The sequence below is a fragment of the Crocuta crocuta genome, unplaced genomic scaffold, assembly GCF_008692635.1.
Source record: "Crocuta crocuta isolate KB4526 unplaced genomic scaffold, BGI_CrCroc_1.0 scaffold196, whole genome shotgun sequence".
Classification (NCBI taxonomy): Eukaryota; Metazoa; Chordata; class Mammalia; order Carnivora; family Hyaenidae; genus Crocuta; species Crocuta crocuta.
This window is the reverse complement of record NW_027531026.1, coordinates 2,702,621-2,729,429: the sequence shown is the minus strand read 5'-3', so window position 1 is coordinate 2,729,429 and position 26,809 is coordinate 2,702,621. Positions and strand designations below refer to the sequence as shown.

At 37.9% G+C, this 26,809-nt stretch overlaps 1 protein-coding gene across 8 annotated transcripts in view; it reads left to right on the top strand.

Annotated features, from left to right (window-relative positions):
• MEF2C (myocyte enhancer factor 2C) overlaps positions 1-26,809 on the top strand; it is a 151,061-nt gene that overhangs the window by 95,463 nt on the left and 28,789 nt on the right. For 5 of the 8 annotated variants that reach the window (XM_077770976.1, XM_077770973.1, XM_077770975.1 and 2 more), the window contains exons 4-6: positions 12,687-12,830; positions 22,448-22,634; positions 24,689-24,736. In XM_077770976.1, the coding sequence (XP_077627102.1) occupies positions 12,687-12,830; positions 22,448-22,634; positions 24,689-24,736 (379 nt within the window). Of the gene's footprint in view, positions 1-12,686; positions 12,831-12,889; positions 13,028-22,447; positions 22,635-24,688; positions 24,737-26,809 lie in introns of all 8 variants that reach the window. The other 3 variants (XM_077770977.1, XM_077770974.1, XM_077770978.1) reach the window with 2 other exon arrangements.

Below are 26,809 nucleotides of genomic sequence, written 5' to 3'. Positions count from 1 at the left end.
TGAAATCCAAAGTGACTGAATGCAAAACCTAAGAATGCTACTTATCTGTGTAATGTATGAAGTCATGAGAAATGTGATTTTATGAATGAGTTGCTCCTAGATTCAGGGACCATGGATTCATATATGGATAATATTCACAGCATAAGGAAAACAAATTAAAATGAGATTGATTTTAATTATTTAATTGAATTCAGAAACATAAAGTTAGAAAAATTTAAGTCTACGCATAAAATAATAAGGTAGCTTAGCCTATGTAGGCTTTGATCAGCATTTGATATTGATAATATTAGCCTTTCCAAAACATTTCTAATGAATTACATTTTATTTAAAAGTATTTCATCTAAGAGGCAGGATCTCAGTTTGCCATAATGGACTGTATATTAGGCGTTTTCAGAATCTGTAGAAAGTTTGTGTCCCATTTATTTTTAATGATCATACTCAATTCACTATTGCCTGTGCTAATGAGAAAAGGATCCTTTTATTCCTTTTTACTCCAGCATAGTTAACATACAGTGTTATATTAGTTTCAAGTGTATAGTGACTCAACAATTCTATACATTACTCAGTGCTCATCATAAGTGTACTCTCAATCCCCTTCATCTATTTCACCCATCCCTCCACCCACCTTATCTCTGGAAACCATCAGTTCTATATAGTTAAGAGTCTGGTTTGGTTTGTCTCTTTTTTTTCTTTGTTTTGTTTGTCAAATTCCACATATGAGTGAAATCATATGTTTTTCTTTGATTGACTTATTTCTCTTAACATTATACCCTCTCTATCCATCCAGGTTGTGGTAAACGGCAAAAATCTCATTCTTTTTTTATGGCTGAGTAATATTCTATCAGACTGGCTTCTTACCAGTGACCATCTCATCCATTATATCTTGGGCACTCTATTAAACAGAAAGTTTTCCAGTGGTTGGCACCTGGATGGTTCAGTTGGTTAAGCGTATGACTTTGGCGCCGGTCATGATCTCACTGTTAGTGAATTCAAGCCCTGCATTGGACTCTCTGCTGTCAGTGCAGAGCCCGTTTCTATTTTCTCTCCCCTTCTCTGCCCCTTCCCCACTCTCTCTGTCTCTCTGTGTCTCAAAAATAAACGTTTTAAAAAGTGTAAAAATCTTTTTTTAAAACGTTTTCCAATGTACAACTAATAAAATGAAAATCCCAGGGGATTTTACATCAAAAGAGACAAGTAATAAGGCTAGAAAACAAGGCTGCTATCCTTTGGCAGACCTAGTAAACATTACTAATGTTGAAAGAAAAGAGAAAACGTGCAGGGTTAAAGGAAAAGGAAAGCTTGGATCCCCCTAAATTTGGCTTAATATTTCTGAGCCTCCTTATCATATGTCATCAGGCTCTCCTTGGCGGTTCAGAAGAACCAACCGATTTGTTGCAACATTCTACCATCAGACACTGCACTGGTTGCTAAGGATAGGAAGCTCTTAAGAGATACTTCTTGTCTGCAGGGAACTTATAATCTAGAAAATGAGACAAAAGCAAGAACACAGAGAACAACATTATGAAATAAATGTGAATTACAAAGCCCTGTAGAAACACAAAAGACATATTAATTCTCTTAACTCTGTAGTCCACAGGATTCTTTCCTTCTATAATTTAAATTTATGTGTGAGGCTGGGAGAAATGGCCTAAGAGAGAGTGGATGGTGGGGGCAAAAGTTGCCTATATTCTAAACACAAGTCCAGCAGCTGTTCTCTGTATCTTTTCAGCCTCCATTGTGACTCCATCTTAAATAAGAACCTCTGTCACTGCAGCTGTGGATTATTCTTTTCTTCTTGTAAATTGTTTTTTATGTTTTATTTATATTTGAGAGACAGAGACAGAACATGATCAGGAAAGGGGCAGAGAGAGAGAGAGAATCTGAAGCAGGCTCCAGGCTCTGAACTCTCAGCACAGAGCTCAGCGCAGGGCTCGAACTCACAAACAGTGAGATCATGAACTGAACGCAAGTTGGACACTTAACCAACTGAGCCACCCAGGTGCCCCTCTTTTACTCTTTTATTAGCAACAGCAATTTTGGTTGGGTGTCATCCATGGGCTGGCTGCTTTCAAGTTGTATAGATACAAAGGAAAAAAACAATGTTTCTGCTCTTGCGGAGGTTTATTCTGATGCACCGAGACTCTTCCTTCATCTGGTAGCCACAGCACCTGTGATGTACATATTGCTCTCATACAATCCCTACGATCCTCTGAGGCCCTGATACCTCACAGTCTCACGTCAGAGCAGTATGGGTATCGAGCAGTGTGTGCTAACACAATTGTGGATACCACTCTCTTGGATGGCTCATCCTCCAGAATTAGCATGTAGGCTAGTTTTCCCAGGGCATATTCACAGGGTGTAGTAGCTGGGAAGGCAAAGGATAAGAGGCCCTTTCCCATCATCACTATCCAATCACTATGGAATAACCAAAATCATAACTTTCCATCAGAAAGTTTCTATATAGAATGGCTTATAGCTGCTCATTGGAGAGCCAGCTGGTTTTTCAGGAGGGAGATATATCAATTAGGAAAAAAAAATGGTTTCAATGTCTGGTACTACAGGGAAGTAGTTGAAGATTCCATAAATAAAAATCTGTGCTCACAGTCTACAATTGATCCCTAAAAATCTCTCTTCCACTTAATAAATGGAGGGATAGAACTTGGGGAAGTATTTTCAGTCACATCCCAGGCTGAAATCTGTTATTGGTGCATATAAGGCATGGAAATACAACAGCAGGAGTGAATGGCAGACAGGGGTTTCCCCCATCAGTCCAAGGGCCAGCCTAAAAGAGAAGTGGACCAGAGTCAAGCCTGCTAGAGCTCTTTACTCTCTTCTGCCTGGCAGAGGCCCCAGGTAGGAGATTGGTGTTAGGAAAAGAAGCAATTTAACTCTCATCTGGGAGTCCCTGGCTATCTCAGAATTGAGGATTTGTGTACCTCAAGTACAATTCTCAGGTATGATCAAAACTGTCATGACACAAGTCAATCAGTTGTGAACCTCACATCTTCTTTTGTGTTCCCTTATTGAATGCTCTGTGTACACTCTGCTTTTCACATAAACTAGTGATGAGCTACAGATCCCAACTAACAGAGATTCTTCAAATCATATCAAAGGCAATGCCCTTCCTCCTGAAGGAAAACTTAGAGAAAAAACTGCAGAAAAGCACTTATTGCAGTACTTTCTCAATATGTTTATGTCTTTCTGGTGATAACTGAGAGCACGGGTAGCCACAGAAAGCTCGGGAGCTGGAAAAGAACAGCCTGTCATACACAGGACTCTGAACAATTGTAAACACACACACACAAACACACACACATACACACACGTGTGTTATAAAATAGTCTCTATGTCACCTCCACTGTTTCCACTCCCACAATGATAGTCTATTGCCACAATCATGAAGTGATTATAGAACTTGCTTGAACTTAACAGAACTTGTGTTCCTTGCATTTTTCACTTAATTGTATGAAAACAGATAAATAACTCTGTCATCTTAGGAGACCACCCAGCTATTTCAGTTAGTCTGTCATTGTTAGAAAGTATGACTGTCAAGCTTGTTTGCTTGTTTATCAAGCCAGTGAACAGTTAGGAGAACCTTTATTGAGGCAGCATGTATTAACCCAGCCCTCTAGCAGGAACCAGAGAAGGGGGTCCCCAGGTGCCTAAAAGAGCTTCATGGAGCAAGTGATGGCATTAGGTATTAGGTAGTTGAGGATGACTAAGGTTCATGTAGCAGAGAGCAGAAGTAAACATATTCTAGACAGGAATGAATGACATATCAACACAGTGTTATTCCAAGACCTATCTGACTTGGGAAATAAGAAATGGTAGGAAGCCCCCCTTTGATGAAACCCCGAATGCTGAAGGAGAAGAGAGGGAATAAGGCTGGAGAAGAAGGGGAGGGCTTGCTGTGAAAACTAGTGGTTGTGTCCATTGGGAGCCACCATGGTTTTTAAGGAGAGCAGTGATACAATTAGATTTGCATTGTCAGGAGACCCTGCCAAAAGTAGGATGAATGATTGACTGGAAGGTGGGATCAGAGGACAGACCAAGGATGGGCAACCAAATAAAAAAATAGTAGTAGTTGAGGGAAGAGATTGTGTAGTCAAGGTGATTTCTGGGTTTCCAGCTTGGATAACTAGGTTGTGATGTTTGTTAGAAAAGAAAGATGGAAGGAGACTGGATGAAGGGATAGGTTACACTGAAGAAAATAAGTGGGGAAATAAATGAGAAGAAGAGATCGTGGGAATCCTGCAGAAATGAGGAAGTATGGTGACTGAAAATGGCAGTCCTGAGCTGATGATAAATATAGGCAGTGTGGGCTACTCCCACATTGTGACTAATCATGCACTGACCCAACTTGAATAAAAAGGCATTTGCAGCTAGATAGAGTCAATTTGGAAACATAAATAATGGTTTAACCTATACATATACATCTTCTTTTGTTAAAATGAGTCCTTAATGGTTTTAAAAAGATGATTCTTTTAAAGTGTGTTACTTTTAAAGAATCAGTGCTCCTGATATTCTGCTGTTTTTGTCCCCATAACCTATTTGCAAGTAAAATGCCATAGTTGAAAAAGGTTAGTAGGTGAAGTTACAGTTATATGTTATACTTTCAAAAATCCTCCTTCCTGATACTTGTTAATTTACTCATCTCCTCTCTTTCCCAACCTGTGTTTAATTTGTTAGTTCTGTCCTATGTTTTCCATGCTTATCTAAGAAGTCAGTAACATTATTCATTCTTCAAACCCACTTCCAATTTGATCCTTCATATGCCAGCCTTTTATTTTTTATCCCAACTTTTATTTTCTTAGCTTGCTTTAGAGAGACTGTTAGGATTAACTGCATATTTTAGCGTGCATTTCAATCATTATACATTAAATGTTCCCAGCTTAGCACTTTACTTCAGATCTCTCTTGGATTCAGAATGTCAGAGAGCACTTCATAGCTAAATGTGCCAAACTTCCCCATCTCAGTCCTGTTCCAGGCCAACCTCATGATGCATGCCTTGTCCAGGTTCCAGAAGAGGTGTGGTGGAAGAATTCCTAACAAAAACATCAACCCACTGACCTATCCCAAGGCAGCCTGAATCATCTGATTGGCCCTAAAATCACCCTGATTTTCCATGAATCCTCCAGGCTAAGGTTGGCCCAGAATAAGACCAATGTCAAAGCCCAGGAGAATAGTGGAGCAGTAGACCAGCATCCAAAAATGGGGAAAAAAAGATGAACTTTGCCCAAGAACTTTAAAACATGCTTATTTCGAATTTATAATATCTGACTCACATTCACAAAAGTTTCCCCATGTTCTTTACTATAAGGTTTTTGTTTTTCCTTTTCTACCCTTACCCATTCTGCCTAGAATACCACTCCTTTTTTTTTTTCTTCCATGCTGAATTCTGTGCCCTCTTTCCTGCTACTTGTTTCAGGGCTGAGATTATGTGATTATGGCTTTTTGACCTTAAAGATTTAGTGACTGCCTAGTTATTTCTGACACTCCATATGCAGACTACTACCCTAATTTTTAAGTTTTTAATGATATAAATCGCCTGAGTTATAATCAGTTTCATACTGCATTGTTTTCTTATTAAAAATGATACATTTCAGGTGGCACGTGGTGGTTAAACATCCGACTTGAGCTCAGGTCATGATCTGGCGGTTTGTGAGTTTGAGCACCATGTCGGGCTTTGTGCTGACAGAGCCCCAGCTCAGAGTCTGCTTCAGATAGTGTGTGTGTGTGTCTCTCTCTCTTTCTGCTCCTCTCCCACTCACACTCTGTCTCTCTCTCTCAAAAATAAATAGGGGCGCCTGGGTGGCTTAGTCGGTTGAGCGTCCGACTTTCGCTTAGGTCATGATCTCCCGGTTTGTGGGTTCGAGCCCCGCGTCGGGCTCTGTGCTGACTGCCAGCTCAGAGCCTGGAGCCTGTTTCAGTCTGTGACTCCCTCTCTCTCTGACCCTCCCCTGCTCACGCTGTCTCTCTATCTCTCTCTCCTAGAAATAAATTTATAAAATAAATAAATAAATAAATAAACATCAAAAATATTTTACAAAAATCAGACATTTCAAAGAGCAGTCAATTTATAATAGTTACTTAAAAAGAGCAAAATAATAATGGAGTTTTAACATAATGTGAAATAAAAATATAAAATGGGGGGAAATGACAGTTGAAAAAATACTACACTGAGACTGCTCTGCCTCTAGTATCTGAGCATTCTTTCCTCGTGTTCATCCATCCATTCAGTCTCTCATTAATGTTGCAAACATTTATTAAGCTTCTCCCATGTGCCAGGCCTGTGCTAAGTGCTGGTGATACAAAATGACTGATAAACAATCCCTAAACTCCAGGCGTTCACTTAGGGAAAGAAAACCATGTAAACAGAAATTCTTAATCATATCTTCAGGAATGCATCTTTGTATCCAGAAGACCACAGACAACACTGGACACATAGTTGCACTTAGTAAATATATATCAATAGGTCTGAATCCTATTACCATTTCTGTCGCCAGCCAGACAGACAGCTTTGGTCCAGTCTTGAAATGTCTGCATACACTAACATTAAAGTGGAAATATGTGTTCTGTTCATTCAGCAAGCATTTCTTGAGCACATACAAGTGTGTCCATCTCTGCTCTGTATTGAAACTCCAAAAGAGAATAAAGGAAGGTGCTTTGTTAATTGCCTCATCAGCTAGCAAGGGAGACAAAATACAAGTAATAATATGTGATAAAGACTCTAATAGAAAAGTGTATGCAATGAGTGAGTACATGAATGAGGGAGAAATTAATTCAGCCTTGGTGATCACAGAAGTCTACAAAGAGGAGCTAATGTGTTAGCTCTGCATTGAAGGAGGACTGTGCAAATCCAAGGAACATACTGGTGGGCTCATTCCAGAAGCCCACCTTGAACGAGGACACAATATGTGGAAGGCCAGTTGCTTAGGCAACTTATTTCTTATTTCTGCCCCTGGAAGACGTGAGGAAGAGCCAGATGATCCTTGGTGATCTAGTCCAGGATTAGAGAACCAGTAGTTTTAGGAACTGTTACATCTGATTGTTTTTAGGAAACAGTTCATGGATATTGAAAGGCATGGGTGGGTGTTTATGTTCTATACATTAAAAGTCTTCAAATCTTTAATTAGTGCCTTTTATTTCCATTGCTTAAAGATGAAGAATTGTTCAGTGAAAAAAATGTCAAGTCCAATATTACGATTATCTTTTGAGGAAAGGAATAAAACAAAGCAATGAAAATCTCCAGCTCTTCCCAGTTTTTCCTCAGTAGAAGTTAATATCTGGTTAGAATGAGCATTAATTACCTAGAGGAAATATAGTGTTAAGGTTTATATTTTCAATTTTTTATTAATATTTTCACTACTAACGAATAAGTTGGGATAAATTTTAGTTTTTTATAGTCTGTACTAGATATGATTTGCTTGTCTAATTAAAGTCTACCTAGTGATTGTAGTAAATTTGCTGTATTTTAATGTGTCTTTTCATTTCTATATTAAGAACAAAGAAGAACTATGGAAAAGGAAAGATAGTGCAGACAGTGCTTACAGTTTGGGTAATTAAAACCTATGGAGAAATTTCTTGCCACCTGATCTTTCCCCAGTCTAAGTAATCTATGCTACAAATCACACACACACACACACACACACACACACACAGCACATATTACAGGACAGTTCAGAGATTTATAATTTAAATTTGTATGGCCTGCTTCTCTAAAACATCAGTGCACCAAATGGTATCTGTGTGTAATAGGTTTTCATTAATTGTTTGCTGACGATATTCTAAGTGAAGGAAGTCCTTGTGCACAGACCCATTCCCCGGGGAGCTCCCAGCTGCAGGGACTAACACAGCTCATGATAGCGGCACACAGCTGTGGGAGGGGGTTTATGAAATACCCTCAGAAACTTCACTTACAAGCAGTGTCCATATCAACTGCACCTCCTTTTCCTGTATGGATTTACTCCTTTCTAAAGATTATTCAGCTTGCTAAGAGGGGACGCTTATTTTCATAAAGCTGTAAAAGACAAACATGAAAATGATTTAGTATCAAAGAGAAGGAAACTATCTTTTCTAAGTTGATGCCTTTTTTCTTCTTGGCTTTTGTGTGAACATGACATTCATGCAACTAACAGATAATTCCTGACACATCAACCCTCTGAAATAAGGGTAATGCTAGCTGTACAAGAAAGGTTGATTATTTGGCTTTTAAGAAAATTAATAAGTATTTTGGGGCTTTTAGCAAAAGGATTTGAAATTGCTGCTGTAGAGTGGGTAGGTACAAAGGAAGATGATGAAGACATATATTTTTGAGGACTAAGATTGCATGCATGGAAAGAAGTTGAATGATTGGAAGATTTAATCTGTGATGGTGGCTCTCTAAAAGAAACTTAATTTTATGTAAATGGTAATAATATAAAATATATACCTTCATTTAATTGAAAAAGGCCAATAATTTAGTTATTTCTTTATTACTAACAAGAAACAAGAATGAGAAACCAGTTTTAACCGTTGTATACAGAAGGGATTTGATAACATAATGCCTAAAACGAGAAATGAGAGCTCCATGTGGCATTCTCTTTCATTTATATTCCTTTCAGTAATGAAATGGAATCTGTTCCCTACATCTATTTCATTAGAATTTTTGAAGCACCTGTCACCTATCATCGTCAGTTTATGTGTATTTCAAGTTTTTTTGATGAACAAATGTACTAATGCAGGGTCCATATGTCCGCATGTCTGGGAGGGGAGATTCCACGTGGTTTTTGGATTACCTGTCTGGACTCCTTTTCCCATTTATTGTTTGGAGTGTGTCACCTTCTGTCAATCTAATTACTTCTCTAAGAAACGGCTGTTCTCAGCTCGCTGCATGACAATCGCTGCCTTGTGAACACATCCCAGAAGCCTCTGCAGTCAATTGATCTACCCCAAAAGTGTCACTCTCACATGGAAAGTTGAATTCAGTATACAGACTCACTCAAGATTTACAGACTTCTCTGAAGGAAGAGTTTCTTTAGATGCGTAGCCAGAGAAGCTGGTTTCAGTAGATCTCTTGCCTCATCTTGACATACAGAATAAATCTTTTCAAAACATAGTCAGCTGAGAGACACTTAGAATATATACATCCTAGATTTCGAGCCCCTGTAATAATAATGATGATGATGATTTAAGTGCCTATATTACCTGATCAATAACATTTGTAAAACGTCAGAGAAGCTTTCAAAGGCCAGAGGCAGAGATTTTGATTTTTCTAAAAAAAGAAAAAAAGAGAGCAAGAGAGAGAGGCCTGAAGGAATAATACTTATTTATCCAGTTAGCAGTCCCTTTAGTTTATACTATTTATTACTGTGATAATAATAGTAATTCTTTTGCCATCTTTAAACAGCTATAGATTTTTAATATAACAAAGATAAGACTGCTCTTATAGTTCCACACTTACATGATAGTATGTAAGTTTGTGCCATCACATCCATTTTCAGAGCTTTACAATTCTACATTAATCATCTGTTCTTGGCAGAAGTGTGTTCTACAAGCTCTCGGTTGAGGATAATATTTTTGAACAATTTTTTTCAATGTTCTAGTTACGTGTTTATGGGAACTTGGAACTCACTATTAATTTGCTCTTGGATTTTATATTTGTATGTTTCAAAATGCCCCCCTTTTTAAATAATGCAATTTGACTTGAAATAAGATTGCAATACACCTTTCACTGTTAAAGATATTTCATTACTTAAGTACTGGTGATATTCATTGAAAGATAATATAATTATATACATGAAGAGTTTATTAAGAGAAAATGAGCCACTGCTACCCGCCCCCCTCACTGCTGTCTCCTTTGTGACTTTATGCCACTAGCTCTGTTTGCTTAACAGTTTACAATTCTTTAGATACAAAATGAGCTCCTGATCTCATTGATTTCTTAATCCAGAAACTGATAAGTGCTGTATTGAGTAATAAGCATTCCCACTCTAAAATTTGACATCTAAGAAATACCAGTATTGTAGCCATATTTTCATTCTTAAAGTTGTCCCACAGCCTAATCTTTAAATTTTTCTTCCTAATTTATTTCAGTGTTCACTCTACTACTATAGTCGCTTGAGTGGGAGAGATCTATTCCACATCCGTCACTTTACAAGTGTGGAAAAGTTTGGGCAGGAGGAAGGTGGCCCCATGTCGCTCCAGGGAGGAGGCTGGAAGGCCAGTCGTGCTTGGCCAGGCTGGTTTGAGATCCAGCACAAGGCTTCCCTAAACTCTTCACAGACCACTTGTGAGCGATAATGAGTTAACATTTGTGGAGATCTTTCAATAAAATGTAATTGATGTTTGAATTTTTATAAACTGAACACAGTATCTCCACTCGAAAGCTTCATAAGAATATTTAGCACACATGTATGTGCCAGATGGATAGTAATGACAGTTGATAGGCCTCTCCTAGCCCTTGCGTTCTGTTGTCAAAAATCTGCACATCAAAACAAGTATAATTTTTACAATGAGATCTATTGGGTAAAAGATTTGGGTACACATTGAAGAATCTACTGTCTAGATAAGACTATAAATTAATATTATATAAGATAAGACTTTAAACTGAAGGTTTATATAAGAATATTCCTATTATGCCTTATAGAAATATAGGCAGATAGATTGTGAAAATTCTCAGATAATATTTTCTTGATCTGACATCTTTCTCTACAAAAGTGAATTTTTATGAGAAATATGTGGAGTATGATGCAAGACACTCAGAAATTATTCTTAAAAGCTCAAGGATATATGGAGATCAAAGCAGAAATATCATAATACAACAAATAGTTATCACTCAGAAGATTATGCTTGTGGTTGAGATAATGCTAACAAAACAGCCTAAAACAGTAAATTAAGTTAGTGAACAAAACTATTATTGTAATGTATTAACAACATTCTTTGTGATATCATTTTAAGAAACCTCCAGAATTTATTCTAGATAAAAATTATGGCTGTAGATCCATGGTAGGGGGACAGGTGGCCCCACCAATTGTAAATTCCCCAAGATTGTAAACGTATACATATATATAATCATCTTGTGTCAAAATACTCATTTTAATATTCAAACATTATACCACATAATAAGCTGTAACCATATGTTTATTTGTTATATTAAACCGCAATAACATTAATAAATATTTACAGATCTGCAGTGTATCGTAGATGTATTAGAAATGGTAGCTCTCTTAGTTTGATTTTAAGTGAAAATCTTTAGTGTCTCAGAAAAAAAACTAATTTTAAATGTTACATTTGCTACACATTGATAAGAGCCAAGGAGTTTAAATTGTTAAGACTGACACCCCCCCCTTTTTTAACTCATGTTGTTTTATTTATTTTCCCCAATTGCATGAATTAAAGATGGAGTGTTATCTCAGCTTTGAATTCCTTAGCTTGGTGTCACAGCTTTTGCTTTATTTGTATGTGAATTCTGTCTTTAATAAAGATGAGCTCTGCTGAACTTTCCATTAATGAGAGACACTTAGGTACCCAGTTCTTTATAAACGAGTTTGGTAGTACCAGGAAAATTCAGAAATGTTGCCAGTCTATTAATAATTGACATGGCAAGCTGTGTGATTAATCAGAAGTTTTATGATCTCTAAAAACATAACATTATCTCTGTAAATCAGATGGTGTACAATTAACTTGACAACCGTCAGTTAAAAGGCAAAAAAAAAAAAAAAAGAGAGAGAAAGTAAAACTCAGGATCCTGACTCATACTGTTTCCGTGTTACATTCGTATTTATCCTTCCATGACAGCGGAGACTAGACCAGACCTACATTAAGGAGACAGGAGGTTCAGGATAAGGCACTGACTTTTTACTTTCATGTGTCAGGAGACAGTCTCAGGGTGACCCTGCTCAGCTGGAACCAGGAAGAACTTTTAGTTTGATAGTTATTCCCTTGGTTACCTATTTTCAGCGTTTTCTGGCTTCCTTATCCAGCGCATGGTAATAAGGTAAGCTCAGGCGTTGTGACTTTCCTTTCAGCCTATGTTTAGGCAGGTAACTTCTCAGCATTACCAATCTCAGTACAGATTTTCCCAAGTATAGAACTCTAACTAGACTAAGCGGAGGTGATTCTCCTTATGATCACAGCGTGTGAACATTCTCACTGGGTGCTTCATGAGAATATGAGCTGAGTTCTCTTACAGCATGTTGCCGTCAAGCGCATATCCAAAGGGGGTTGGCAGGACACCATGCGTAGCAACCATTATGCTAAACCCGAACTGGAGCTGTTTCTGACATTTCTGCTTTTGTCGTGATCACAAATTCTGAAATCATTGTGTAATGCCCTAATTTCTACTTTTTCTGTGGGAAGATAGTGTTGCAATTTGCCACCTTACTCGTATTTTTCTGTAATTGCCTCTCACTAGATATTTGAAGCATGTATGAATTCTGTACCTTGAAATTACAGCCTTCATCCCATCTTTGTTTACTGAATGAATTTGGTTGTAAACGGAATATTGTCCTTTTATTTTTTTGTAATTAGAAATGAGTGCACTATTGAAATCACTCATGGGTTCTCTCTATGGTTTCTCTACCGTAATGTAAAAAAGCATATGTAATAATAACCTGAAATACTGGACAGCTTGAACTTCTGTAACGCCCCTGAATGTCTCTTACAGCCTCTGTCTAGGTTTGAACTTTCCAAATTATGTATTTCAGACGTTGAGAAAGAAGGGCCTTAATGGCTGTGACAGCCCAGATCCCGATGCAGACGATTCAGTAGGTCACAGCCCTGAGTCTGAGGACAAGTACAGGAAAATTAACGAAGATATTGATCTAATGATCAGCAGGCAAAGATTGTGTGTAAGTACTCGGAACACCCTTCATTTTTTTTACTCTTGATATTTCTCTGAACCTGGCAGGCCTTGAACAAGAAAGAGAACAAAGGCTGTGAAAGCCCCGATCCCGACTCCTCTTATGCACTCACCCCACGCACTGAAGAAAAATACAAAAAAATTAATGAAGAATTTGATAATATGATCAAGAGTCATAAAATTCCTGTAAGTACCAAAGGTAGATGGCTGGTCTGCTGATAACCGCTGCAGTAACATACCTTAACCCTTTCAGTGATGACTTTCTCTAAGAAAGCATTGGAAAGTCAAACCAATAAAATAGCCATCTCATCCCACGGGGCAGTGCATTTAGAAAGCAAACCCTGAGGGATGCTGAAATTATGTAATCTAAAAGAGTTGCCATCCAGAAGTTCATTCAGAGTTAGAAAATTTACAGGAAGAAGAGAAAGATCTATGCAACACGCCCTGAATTTACACAATCTTTTAAACACACAGCTCACACGAATCACAAAGCGCTAGTAAAACACTGCAATCTCCTGAACAAGCTTGAAGATTTACTATAGAACCTACATATATTTGTACCGAGACCAGATATACGAGGGGAACCCCAGTTCTCTCACATAAACTGACGATCGTCTCCCCAAAGAAAAGCTTGTTTCCGAATAAAGCTTCAGCCCCACTCCCTAAACATGAGATTCAGCAACAGCACTGAAGGGTTAAAGCTAATGCTCGCTGCAGGGAAACAGACTGCATGAAAACCTAATGGTAAGATTTCAACATGTTTGTGTGCTGGGGTGATTTTAAAGCTTTATCAGAATATTCGCTTTGCCTACACCCAACATTTTCCATGCTTTAACATTTGGCTAAATTTTGTTTTAACCAAGTCAGAAAATTTCTAACAATCAATCATATGCCTTGCCAGATATTTAAGAGAAATAACTCTGCATGTATTATTTTGTTTGCCCACAAATGGGAAAAGTACACATACATTTTATTATATTCTGTCATCAATAAAATGATGTTAATTTTATGCCATAAAAGTGATGAAACTCAGAGGCTCACGTGCTTTCTGAATAACTAATGTTAGTGTCTGAAACCCTCATTGTATGCAAGCTCTTCAGTAGGTAATTAATTCCTTTCTCAAAAGAGAACATATTTTGTAAGTTAGTAAGACACCCTAAACTTGGGGGTTGGGAAAGACTCAGAAGTGAAAATATGTCTCAGCAATTATAAGTGCAGATATTTGGGGACAAGAGCTCTAGGCTAAGTCCACAACTACACTCAAAGAATAAATTAACGCCTTACACATAGTAGGTGTACAACCAACCTGTGTTGAATTAAAATGAACACTGTAAAAGTTACTTATAAAATGTATGAATGTTAAATTTTCTGTCCTTATCAATCTCTCTGCTTTTGTTAAGTGAAATAATGTCAGCAGAAGAGCTTGTGTTGAATCAGAATTATTAAGACGTTGTATCATGAAAGAAAGCTTAAGTGCCTTAAATTCTTAAAGGTTTCATAAAACCGAGTACTGTGTACAGCACACCCACAGTGGGCACTTTATCAAAAATAACATATTTCCCATCAGATACAGCAATGCATACCTGTTATACCCAGAATTCCTAAATGATAAAATACCCATTGAGATTTTATTTTCCCCAAACAAAGGAAAGAAGCAGCTCCCTTGGGCCAATTTTTTAAGGTTTATTTTTGAGACTGAGCATAAGCAAGGGAGGGGCAGAGAGTGAGAGGGAAACACAGAATCTGAAGCAGGCTCCAGGTTCCCAGCTGCCAGCTCAGAGCCCACGGGGCTCGAACCCACGAACCGTGAGGTCATGACCTGAGCCGAAGTCCAACGCTCAACCGACTGAGCACCCCTTATTTGGGCCAATTTTTAGTTCTTACAAGCTGAGTTTCTCCAGCTATACAATACACTGTTGAGAGCTGCCAGCACAAAAGTTTGTGAATATAAGACTGTCGGTGTCTCCCAACGGGAAGACCCCTGCACAGTTCGGGAAGGGGCCATAGGGCATATAATACTGCGGATCACTTTCGGTGGCCGTGTTCCTAAATGTGTGCGAGGCGTTATTTAACCCCCAAAGCTCAGGGATAATGCTTGTATTTGCACACTGGACCCTTTTTCCCATACTTCAGGAGAAAGAGGTGTGATGCATACCTGAACTCCCTCTTAGTATTTCAGCCCGTCCTGTAAAGAGTTCAAAATCAGGATACATGATTTCTTAAGAGGCGCAGTGGTGTGTGGCAGGGGATGAAAACCACATGAGAGTTTAGAGGTTGGGCTGTGAGAAGGACTACACAGCTCCTAGCTGTGCCTCTGAGTCTTCCTCTCTTTAGTAAGTGCTTCAGCCTCCACGATGAAAAGCGCAGTTTTCGCACATCGCTTTCAGTTGCTGGAAGTAAATTTTGTTGAAAGTTTCCACAGCTGCTAAAACATTTACAGCAGGGCAAGGACACTCTGCCCTTTGTATGTAGAGAGTGTCTCCACCTCTTTAAAAACATTACAAGACTGTTTTTCTATTTCAAAGACCTGGTATGAAGAGTTTCCCTTTTAAAATAGAAAATTTAATATTGCAGTCGCCTGTTACGATAAAATTTATGCCCATATTCCTCAATTACATGAAATAATTCATGGATGATTTGGAATCTTTTTGACCAGCATTTCCTCATGCAGGGTTTGCCACGGCTCATGCTGGGCATCACAGCAAGAAACAACAGTTCCATTTGAGGAACCAGGAATTAGGAAATGGGTTCAAGGAAGGAGGGGTGGTTGCAAGATTGGTTGAGAGTGAACAAGAAGGGAGTAAGTGGAAGCAGTGTGTTTTCTTCAAAAAACAGACTGTGAAGAGCGGAAAACACTGCTGTGAATAGGAGCAAGGAAAGAGTTAAAGCCCTGGAGATGATCTGCAAAGGAGGAATGCTTGAGGGAAGGAAAAGATCAAAGGTATTGGTGCAATGGAGATAAAATGGCAAAGCTACTTGAGGAAGGGAAGGAGGATGGGGTTGGAACAGGAAGAGCACGGAGTTGTAGGTAGACCCATGACCTAGATAAGGTGGTGGGTGGGTAGAGTGAAGTTGAGTGTATGACCTCCTGGTGACTTCTGTGTTTTGTATTGAATTTAGCTTCTATAGATGCTCAAGTGGGGGAGTAAGTGCTGGGAAGAGGACCAAGAATGATGAAGGTGTAGACATTGTGAGAAAGTGAGGATGAGAAAGGGATGAGGAAGTACAGGCCAGAGTCGCCAGGCAGCCTTGAGGAAACTTGGATATCAGCAATTCGTAGGCATTAGTCAGCAGAGCTGTGTGATTTCGTTGTCTTTGCCAGTTCTCAGCAGCATGGTAACGGTTGATCGAAAGGTAAGCGAGTGTCATTCGTGGTGCAAAAAAGGGATTCAGTTTAGTCATTCACATTAAATAAAAGAGGGCCTATTAACTAAAAATATTTTCTAAAAAATATTTTATTTGACTTTTTATTGGACTTTTCCTTGTGGTAAGTTTGGGAAAATAGTGGGTTTTGGGTAAGAGTTCAGGTACCTTTCTGACCACGATGAGTCACTTCAGTAACCATGATCAGTTTGTTCAGGGATAGACACTGAAAGGATTTTTGCTGTTATGCCTGCGTCTCTTCTGCAGGGCTGGCATTGTGGGCATGTGACCTGTGCAGTTGCACAGGGCCCTGTCCTCCTAGGCTTTGCCGTCACCATCTTGAAATTCTTCACAATTTTTTAACAGGGGCCCCACATTTTCATTTTGCCCTGAGCCCTGCAAATTACATAGCAGTCCTGCCTACAGCATTTTATTTAATCACCCCAAATTCCCTTTTCCTTCCTGTCTTGAATATTTTAAAATTTGGAGCCTGGCCCTGAGATATGTGTACATTTGGAGTTCTTAACTACATTCTGGCCTTTAATTTTTAGACAAATCTATTTTAAATAGATGCTTCTAAGTTCCCTAATCTTGAAAAGTCAAGAAGAAAACAAGTAAAGCCAAATTCCTATAAACATTTATACATTATTGTACCCCTTGCATTCCCTAAAACTTTTAGAGCTGGTTAGTCTCTTTATGTTTGCAGACATTTCATGTCTCAGATCAGGTCAAGGGAGATTAAATGACTTGCCTGGTTAAATGGCAATTTATTACACAACTAGACTACAACTGACATTTCTGATATAAAATCTGTTGTTTTTTCTGAATCTCTGCACTGTCGCCACAGTGTGGTCATTTTTAAGCTTATAATTCAACTTTAAACCTATGGAGCCAATTCCTAATAGAGATAAAGAAACAAAGCAAATGATAGAATGCAAAAGGTATTAGCATATTCTTAAGAATTGTGATTTTTTGAAGTATGCTTTGATATCAGAGTTCTACCTGACCACTATTAAGCCAATCCTAGAAGAATTTTATACTAATCATTGAAATTGTTTACAGTCCAGAATGCTGGATACTGGATAATTCTTTAGGACGATGGTCAGAGGAAGAGAGTAGTAGAGAGATTTTCACTGAACTGGTTATTAGGGTGGTTCAGAATTTATTAGTTATTAATAATCCTTTTTATTTTGGATGTGCATGTAGTCAGGGGAAATGGGCTTTGCTCTCTACAGAGGCACAGTCAACACCCAGTAGAATGTCCAAGGAAGAAGAAGTTTTATAGCAGATCCTTCAGTACCCAATAATAGTTAAACATTTATAAATACTAATGTTGAATACAAATTAAAACATTTGTAGCTAAAATATAGCTTTAAAATTCCAGGGGCGCCTGGGTGGCTTGGTCGGTTAAGCGTCCGACTTTCGCTTGGGCCATGATCTCGCGGTTCGTGGGTTCGAGCCCCGCATCGGGCTCTGTGCTGACTGCCGGCTCGGAGCCTGGAGCCTGTTTCGGAGTCTGTGGCTCCCTCTCTCTCTGACCCTCCCCTGCTCACTCTCTCTCTCTCTCTCCTAGACATAAATAAAAAAAAAAAAAAACATTACAAATTTAAAATTCCAAACCTGTGGGGTTCCTAGGTGGCTCAGTCAGTTGAACATCCAACTCTTGATTTTGGCTGAGGTCATGATCCCAGGATCTCAGGACCAAGCCCCCACATTAGGCTCTGCACTGAGCCTGGATCCTGCTAAGATTTCTCTCACTGTCCCTCTGCCCCTCTCCCCTGCTTACATGCTCACTCTTTCTCTCTCTCTCCAAAATAAAAATTAAAAAGACCAAACCTGAGTAAATACAGAAGAGAGGGGTCTTTAAGGTTTATTTTTTCCTAAGACCTCAGCCACACCCTGGTAGTGAGTACAGAGCTCACTCCAACAGGGATGCTCACCCACATTTCATGAGAACCCCGTTTTAGCTCATTATTTTCATGGTACACAAATAGGCCATTAATGTGAAGCCCATATTCACTTCAGAGTATAATTTCTGACTGCAATATTTTATTTCTATCCAAAAACTTTAACTGTGTTACACAATGGTTTAGTAGAAGAAGCAAGAGGCTTAGTCACTTACTAGTTAGATGATCTTGGGCCACTTAATCTCACTGATTTAAAAAGGAAAGGATTATGTCTTATTATGAAGGGATGTTGAAAGTGTTGGATCATATAATGTGTGTGAATTATATAGTACAGTGCCTGCTAGGTAATAATATACAGTAAATTGTAAGCTTGTATTTTCATATTAGTACAGGGTCTTTCTAAAAATCCTCCTTTGATGAAAAATAGTTCATATAATAAATAATAGACGAGGGTTGCATTACCTTGCAGCAAAAGAGCTTTACCAGCTTGATGAAAGGGAACATTATTTGGCCAACATCATAAGTAATGTTACACGGGAAAGATAAACAAGAGAAAGAGGTCAGGAGATGGATGGTTGGTTCGTAGGCAAGCTGTACAATTAAATAAGGTGGTTAGGGTGGGCTTCCTTGAGAAGGCCAGATTTTGAGCAGAAAACTGAAGGAGGTGATGGAGTTAGCCATGGACGTGAGGCAAGAATGAGTGAGTGAGGAAGAGGATGATAGGAAATCAGATAATGAAGCCTAGTGAAAGCTGGAATTTATAGGGTCTTATGGAACATTGGAAGAAGTTAGGCTTTACTACGAGTAAGGTGGGCACTTCACACAGGGTTTGAAATAGAGGGGTGTTATCATCTTATTTGTGCTTTTAAGGGATCTATTCGATTGCTACATTGACAATAAAAAGAAGGAGGGCAAGGATAGAAGCAGGCAACTCTTAGGAAGCAACTGCAGTGATCAAGGCAACAAGTGATGGTGCTAGAGCCTTTAGAATGATTGGAAAGTGGATATATTTGGAAGTTAAGCCAATAGGATTTCCAGATGAACTGGATGTCAGGTGTGGGAGAAAGTGAAGATTCAAGGCTAACTCCAAAGATTTTATTATGTGCCGTTGGAAGCATTGAGCTGTCATCAGATGGAGATGACGAAAGGTATGAGTGGAGCTAGGTTGGAGTTGGTTTTGAGATGTCTATTAGATTAGACATGAGACAAGTAGAAATATTGAAGTTGTTGTTGGATATGCAAGGCTGAATCAGGAGAGAGAGCTGACTTGCAGATAGATAAAGGACCATGCTACTCTTAAATTCAGAAAGCAGAGAGAAGAGAAAGAACCAGCAACAAATATGGAGAAGGAAAGCCATCAAGGTCAATAGGAGGGAAAGTTAAAGGTCTTGAAAGGAAAAGAAGTTTATCAAGAAGAAGTGACCAGCTGTGTCCCAAGTTGAGGGCCAAGGAGTTACTGTTGGAAAGTCAATAATGACTATGACAAGAGCATTTTCAGTGAAGGGGCAGGGGAAAACATTTTAATGGAATGAACTGAGAGAAAACATTATCCTGTATTTACAACCCAAATTACAAAAGCAGAACTGCCATTGGTGACATGAGTTTTCAAGATGGAAAACCATTTTTAATGAAGTTCCTTAGAGAACAAAGTTGAATATTCCCTCAGTGCACACAGTAATTGCATTTCTGGAAATTTAAGTGTATAATAAAATCTGTGTTTCAGTGTATAAAAATACCTCGTGTTGGTAAAACAAAGTTACTTCTGACACATCATTGGAATGGTTTTCTCACCCATGAATGTGCAGAGGGGTTTTGGAGAGTTGAATGGGATAAGAGAGGATTCTTCGTTGTGTTGAACTGTCCCACATATAATAGGGTAGACAGCATATTTGACTACCTGCCACACAGCCCCAATCATTGTGACACCCAGAAATTGTCTCACAGGTTTCCAAAATGTTCCCTAGGGAAATAGTCCACCCTTGCAGAGTGCCACAATTCTAGATCTCGAGAGTCACTGTTATGGCTCTGGTGGGAAACATGGTAATTGAAGGGAGTTTAGTAAAAGGATTGTTTATAGACAGGTAGTGTTCTGTGAAACTGAAAGGAATAGTGAAGGATATTAGGACTTGCAGCCTGGAATATTACCACATCTAGCCCTGAAGGAGCAAGAGGTCAGAAAAGATACCAGAGCACACAGAACAAGACCTAAGTCTGTGAAGATAGGACCCGAAAAGAGGCATGACCTTCACTAGTCCACTCATGGCTCAGCCAGGAGGATGCGACACCCTGGTCGCTCTCCTACTCTCCACTTCTGCTGGTGCCTCTGCTGGTCCAGCTGAAGCCAGAGGGCAAGAGGAGCGAGGCAGATGCAGTCTGGACAGTCAGCCTCCTGGACTTAACAGCAGTGAAGAGGGTGGAGAGTGGGTCTGGAGGGGCAAATGGAGAAGACCTAGCACAGTACTTACCTTTTGTTTCCCTAGGTATTCTAAGTAATTCCTCTTTGGCCTTTTACTATAGGAATACAGTATTTCATTCATTGTACAGACTTTTATTTTATAGCATACACCAGTACTTTTTGTGGTTTAAAAGGCTCTGGACGTTTGGGGATATTTTCATTCTTTGATGTCTTATCAAACGTTTATATTTCACTATATGACAGTGCTTATCCAAAACTATTTTTTGTTACTCTCTTTAAGATAATGTCTTAATATGGGGCGCCTGGGTGGCTCAGTCAATTAAGCGTCCGACTTCGGCTCAGGTCATGATCTCGCGGTTCGTGGGTTCGAGCCCTGCATCGGGCTCTGTGCTGACAGCTAGCTCAGAGCCTAGAGCCTCCTTCAGATTCTGTGTCTCCCTCTCTCTCTGACCCTCCCCAGCTCATGCTCTGTCTCTCTCTGTCTCAAAAATAAATAAATGTTTAAATTTTTTTAAAAAAGATAATGTCTTAATAAAGAATAACTGTTTTAATAAAGCACGTGAACATTTTGATTTTCCTCTAAGACAATGAGGAATCAAAGACATGTGAAAGAGTTATGAAATATTTGCTTCTGTCAATATTGACATGACCAGATCATGGGGAAAAAAAAAACAAGACAAAGTATACAAGAGCATAAGCATAAATAGAAAGTAGTATTGAATCTACCATCAGGATAAACAGCTTTTGCAGAATACGACATATGATGCAAGCCAGCCAATGAGCCAGTAAAGGAAAGTTGATGTTAAGATTACTGAAAAAAAAATGGTAAAAAAATAAATAAAAATAAAAACCTTTCAGTCACATGCACATATGCATTTAAACTTACACAGTGCCTTATTTGAGAATCCTGAGGGAATGTTCTATATAAACCCTGTCTCTAATATATATATTAGATACACACATAAACACACTCATAAATCGATTTTTTAGTAAGAATGCTATATGTTCTGATACTATGAGTCCTCTGGCAATATATTCAAACAGTGTTTTCATTTTTAATGTTAAATTTCTTTTAAAGGAGGGAGGAAGTTGTACATATGATCATCTAGTTAGTACAAGCAGAAAAATAAGCGAGATTTTGCTTACATTGCTAAAATAATACCAAAATATCAATAATTAGGACCTGATTACTCTTAATTAGATATCCACACAACTGCAGTTCCCTAAATATTTGCCCACTTTCTCATGTAAGGTAGAGGCCTTGCCATTTGTCAGTGTCTGTATATCCCGAGATGTGAAGTGTAACATACATTCTGAACTATCATTTTAAAATATGAATTATTGAATGATACATGCTCTGTTGAATTCTGGATCTTAAAATGTCTATTATCTTTAGAGTTACTCTCAAATGACAGACTTTTAAAAATAATAATTAAAGTATATGTGCTATTCACATGCCTGGAGATGATTTTATATCATTAAACTTCTGCATAAATATGCTTCAATAAGCAATTAAACTGAAGACTCTGGTTTGCATTTTAATCCTCCTTTTTCTCTGTGAAGTCATCACAATCATGTACCTTTGATCTCGCAGTCATTTCTGGCACCAGATTCAGACATCACAAATGAACAATTATTACTTAATAGAATGGAATTCAAAGACAATGGAGTCTAATGAAATGGGGCTTTGTTTTAAACAAAAGTGAAACGTTTTCTAATAGTTGCAAAGAAAGAGTTCTAAGCCCATTAAAGAAATCAATTTATGATCTGAACATGTTGAGAGCTCTTCTTAATGGTCTTCTAGACACCAAGCAGCTTGAAATTTGAAATTTTTCTTGGAAAAGTAAAGGCTGTCTGCCCTTGTGGGCTTCTGTTTCTCTTCTTTCCTTTTACCCATATTTTTTTTTTCTGCTCCCACAGGCTGTTCCACCTCCCAACTTTGAGATGCCAGTCTCCATCCCAGTGTCCAGCCACAACAGTTTGGTATACAGCAACCCCGTCAGCTCACTGGGAAACCCCAACCTTTTGCCACTGGCCCACCCTTCTCTGCAGAGAAATAGTATGTCTCCTGGTGTAACACATCGACCCCCAAGTGCAGGTAACACAGGTATGTCCTCATAAGGACACAATGTTAGCAAATCATTAAAAGAAGCCACTCTTAGCAAGATGTTCACTTTTTCAGTTTTCCATTTGTTATGTTCCTTCATTGCTTAATAGCCCTATTTTCAGTCTTTAACCACGTTAGCCTGTCTTGTGAGATCTTTCATAATCTGCTGTTTATCTGTTCAGACTTTCTATCACCCATCTCTCATGTGGCTATATTTTGACCACATGCTTTCTCAGACAGAAAGTAGAATATCCTGTCTCCATTCTTTTGCTTTTGCTCTTCTCCCACCTAAAATGCCACTTTCCTTTTCCCTCGTAGCCAGGTATCACCCCATTCTGTGAAATCTTCCCCTCTGTCCTCTGATAGTATTTGCGCCATTTAGTTATTTATTATTTTGGTCAATTTTTATTTACTTATATAGAAACTTACACCACAAAAGATTTAAAGTGGAAAAGACATGTGATAAAATAGCATAACTTATAAGAAGTGTGAAATAGAAACAAAACTAAATGAGATTAAGAGCCCATCATGAGAACGTATACACCTGCCACAAATTTGTCTCAACACTTCTGAGAAATCCCTACTGTTGTACGATTCACAGTGTTCCAGAGAAAAGAAATTATTGCTCAGGAAAAGTTCAACCATTTTCTTACTCAGATCAAGCAGAACACAATATGATGTGCTGTATTGAATATGTGTCTGGATTTAAAGAACCTTGAAGGGAAGAAAGTCCTCCTGATTTGCCAGCTTCACAGATGGAACTAAGTAGATGTATATTAAATACAACCAAACAATTTCTTCATATTTCCAAAAGAAGCACCGAGAATAACTGTACTTCTAAATTATATAAAGCAAAACATTAAACATTATATTTTATTTTTTAAAAAGCACTCCATAGAAAATTTTTAATATGTCTTAGGCACACATAACTGTATTAAAAGCAATTTATTCACAGAAGATTTTTTCCTTGAGAATACTTCAATATCTGCCTTATAATTAGAACTAAACGTATTACTATTAAGTACGGAAACTTTATATAGAAAATATAACCAAAATAGCCAAATAATAAAATCTTGGTAAATCTTGAGTCTGAGAGATATGTCTAAAAGACTTCATTATGCCATTCTTTCTACTTTTGACTATGATTGAAACTTTTCATAAGAATTTTCAATAAGTGTATGCTATTCTTTTCACACTGTACTCAAATGCAGTTGAATTTCCTGTTTGATAAACTCATGCTCATTTATTTTTTAAAAAATTCATACTTTATTTCCAAAACATTATTTGATTGGAAATAACAAAAAAATTTCTTGAAATGTAATGAACATTTTCATCAAATTCCAAAAACAAAACCAACAAATAATTATAGAGTATCTCTTAGAATCCATTAGAAAATAACCTAACTAATACTCTATTCTTTTGGCTAAATCTTGTTCCTTAAAAACTAAGAGTAATTATTATGTTCAGTATCTTACTGAAACACCCCAGCTCTTATATTTTAACACTGTCAAATTTTAATGTTCTTTTTTAAGTTAGCAAATAAGCATACCTTTCGAAATTTTTAGCCACTGAAACCCGTTTTATGGTGTCAGTAAGGAAAATTCAGGTAGTAAACGAGGTCATTCACTGTGGGTAGATTCATGAAATGACCAAAGTTCTGGACAATTAGCATTTTAACAAAATTAATTATAGAAAATGTATTTACAAGGAATTAAACATCAAATATATGGTTATTTAAAAATATAGTAAACCTTACTCTTTTTTTTCACTCTCTGTAAAACATCCAAAAATAAAAATTCAGAGACCATTTAAACACTGGATTTTTTAAATGTAACCTTTGTTAGAAAGAAAGATTCTGTAAAATGTCAGTGATTGAATGTAGGTTTAATGTTTGAGCACAGCATGTCATAATAAAGCAAATGTCAGCCTTCCAACTTATTTTATAAATTTAGGACTCTTGGGAGAGCCAAAATACTGTGGTTGCTAAAAGTAAAGTGTGTTGTTTTGTGGGCCTTTAGCCTTTTCTCCTTTTGATCTTCCCCTTTAATCCATAGGTGGTCTGATGGGTGGAGACCTCACATCCGGTGCAGGCACCAGTGCAGGTGAGTAGAGACTTCTGTACTACAGCGTGTGTCATTGTTCAGGGCCCTTTACTGGGAGATTTGCAGGACGGAAGTCTTTTGAACAAAGTGAAGAGATCTGTGAGATGCATGGAAAAATGGCCCCAAGAATTTCTAAAGCGTTTTTATGAAGCAGGAGGGAATGGATAGTAACTTAGAAGAAGACTGTTAACCAGAATTTTTCTTATCAAGCTTCAGCTAGTCAACATAGTCAGAAATGAAAGCTCTCATCAAACCAGTTTAATCCTGGATATCATCTCTGGATACAGAAGTACCTTCAGCAAGCCTTGCCAATTGAGTTCTCTGTTAATCATGTCACATTAAATGTGAATCTCTCTCCACTGAAAGAAATACCAATCCTGTACATTTACTGAAAGAGAATACTTTTTTTAAAGGAGGGGGTGAGATTATAACCATTCAACAATATTGTTAATAAAGTAAAGCCAAATTTGGCATGAACATGAGCACTTAGAGAATTTGAATATAGTATACCCTCAAAAAGCTCGTTGAATATATTTTAGCTCTTAAGAACTTCTTCCACTGTGGCTAGTTGTCTTATAGTCACTTTTCTCCATGGTTCCATATTAATTCATATGATTGTGATTATTGAGAATGATGTCATTTTCAGTACAAAGGGAAGAAGCACAGTAGTTTTTAATGCTCACTGCAGTTCACTATTGGCAATACAAGTAACCATGGTAATTCCTGCAGCTATAACATGCTGTACATTTAAAATAGTACAAGACATGCATGAATGACACAAGGTTATGTTTGAAATGTCAAAAAAAATCCAAGCTTATTGAAATATCCATGGACAACCTAATTAAAATATTTTGCCAGGATGAAATATACTACCATGCTAATTTTAAGAAAGAAGATAAGGAAAATCAGCATACAGAAACATTTTTATAAATATATCCACTTGGGGGTAATGTTTCTCGCTTCTGATATTGACTGTTCATTAATTCAGTGAGTAATGAAGAAAAAGTACTAGAACTGCATGGTAAATTAATAAACAGAATCAATGACACCATTTTATCTATCTTCTTAAAATTAGGTAGAGGCAAATTAATGAGTAAACTCAATATACTGTCTTGCTGAACAGTGAAATGAAGTGCTCATTTTTTCCCCTGAAAAATACTTTGAGGTTTGTAGCCTCAAAATTACAAAACCAGATCAAAGCCAGACCAGTGTTTCTTGGATTCAAGTCTCTGCCAAAACTATGGTTAGAGAGAATGTTGGGGAGTAAGAATTGGGGTTGTCACAAAGACCAAGAAAAAGATAAACCTAAAAAATGGCTTAGATGTTATGATATTTTATCCAGTATCTCAATGCTGTTATAGGAACAGCCAATAGTGGTGATTAAAGTTATTAGAAGTAGTAAAAAATATATGGGGAGGGGGATGGGTTACTTCGCCTTAATGGAAACAGACTCTTGTTTCTGCTTAATAGCTAGAATGCTTTAGGATTCTCTATTGAAAATAAGAAGTGTTTGGTTGTTCAATTATGCTGTCATTGTCAATTCTCTGACAGCCCACTAAGTTTAATGGCCCTCCAGGGAGAGAGAAGACAATCTTCTACGTGTAAAAGTTAGCCACATACATGGCTATAGCATCATTGAACTAAAAAAAAAAAATCTTACGAACTTAGCAGATTTATCTTCCTACTTCAGGATCTCTGCCATAGAGAGGAGAATCTTCTACCTCAAAAATAGAAGGAGACAAAAAGAATTGCTCCACCCTGATATAATAAACATTATATCTGGATGAGTGTGTCTCATAGCCATAAGCGTATAACTTTCCCAGCTACTATCGACTTCGGAAGGAGTTACTTCCCCACTTTTTAAAAATAGAGGAAGAAGCCCTTTGTGGCTCTGGTTCCACAAACACCTGTTGCAGATGCCGTTTAGTGGGCTTCAGCTTAGCTGTCATTCCTGCTGCAGCCTCAGCCATCGTCCCCTTCTGTCTCAAACCTGCCAGTATCATGTGTCAAAGCTGAATATATCTGTGCTGATGTCAGAGAATCACATAACACCAGGGAAAGCAAGGCCAGCCA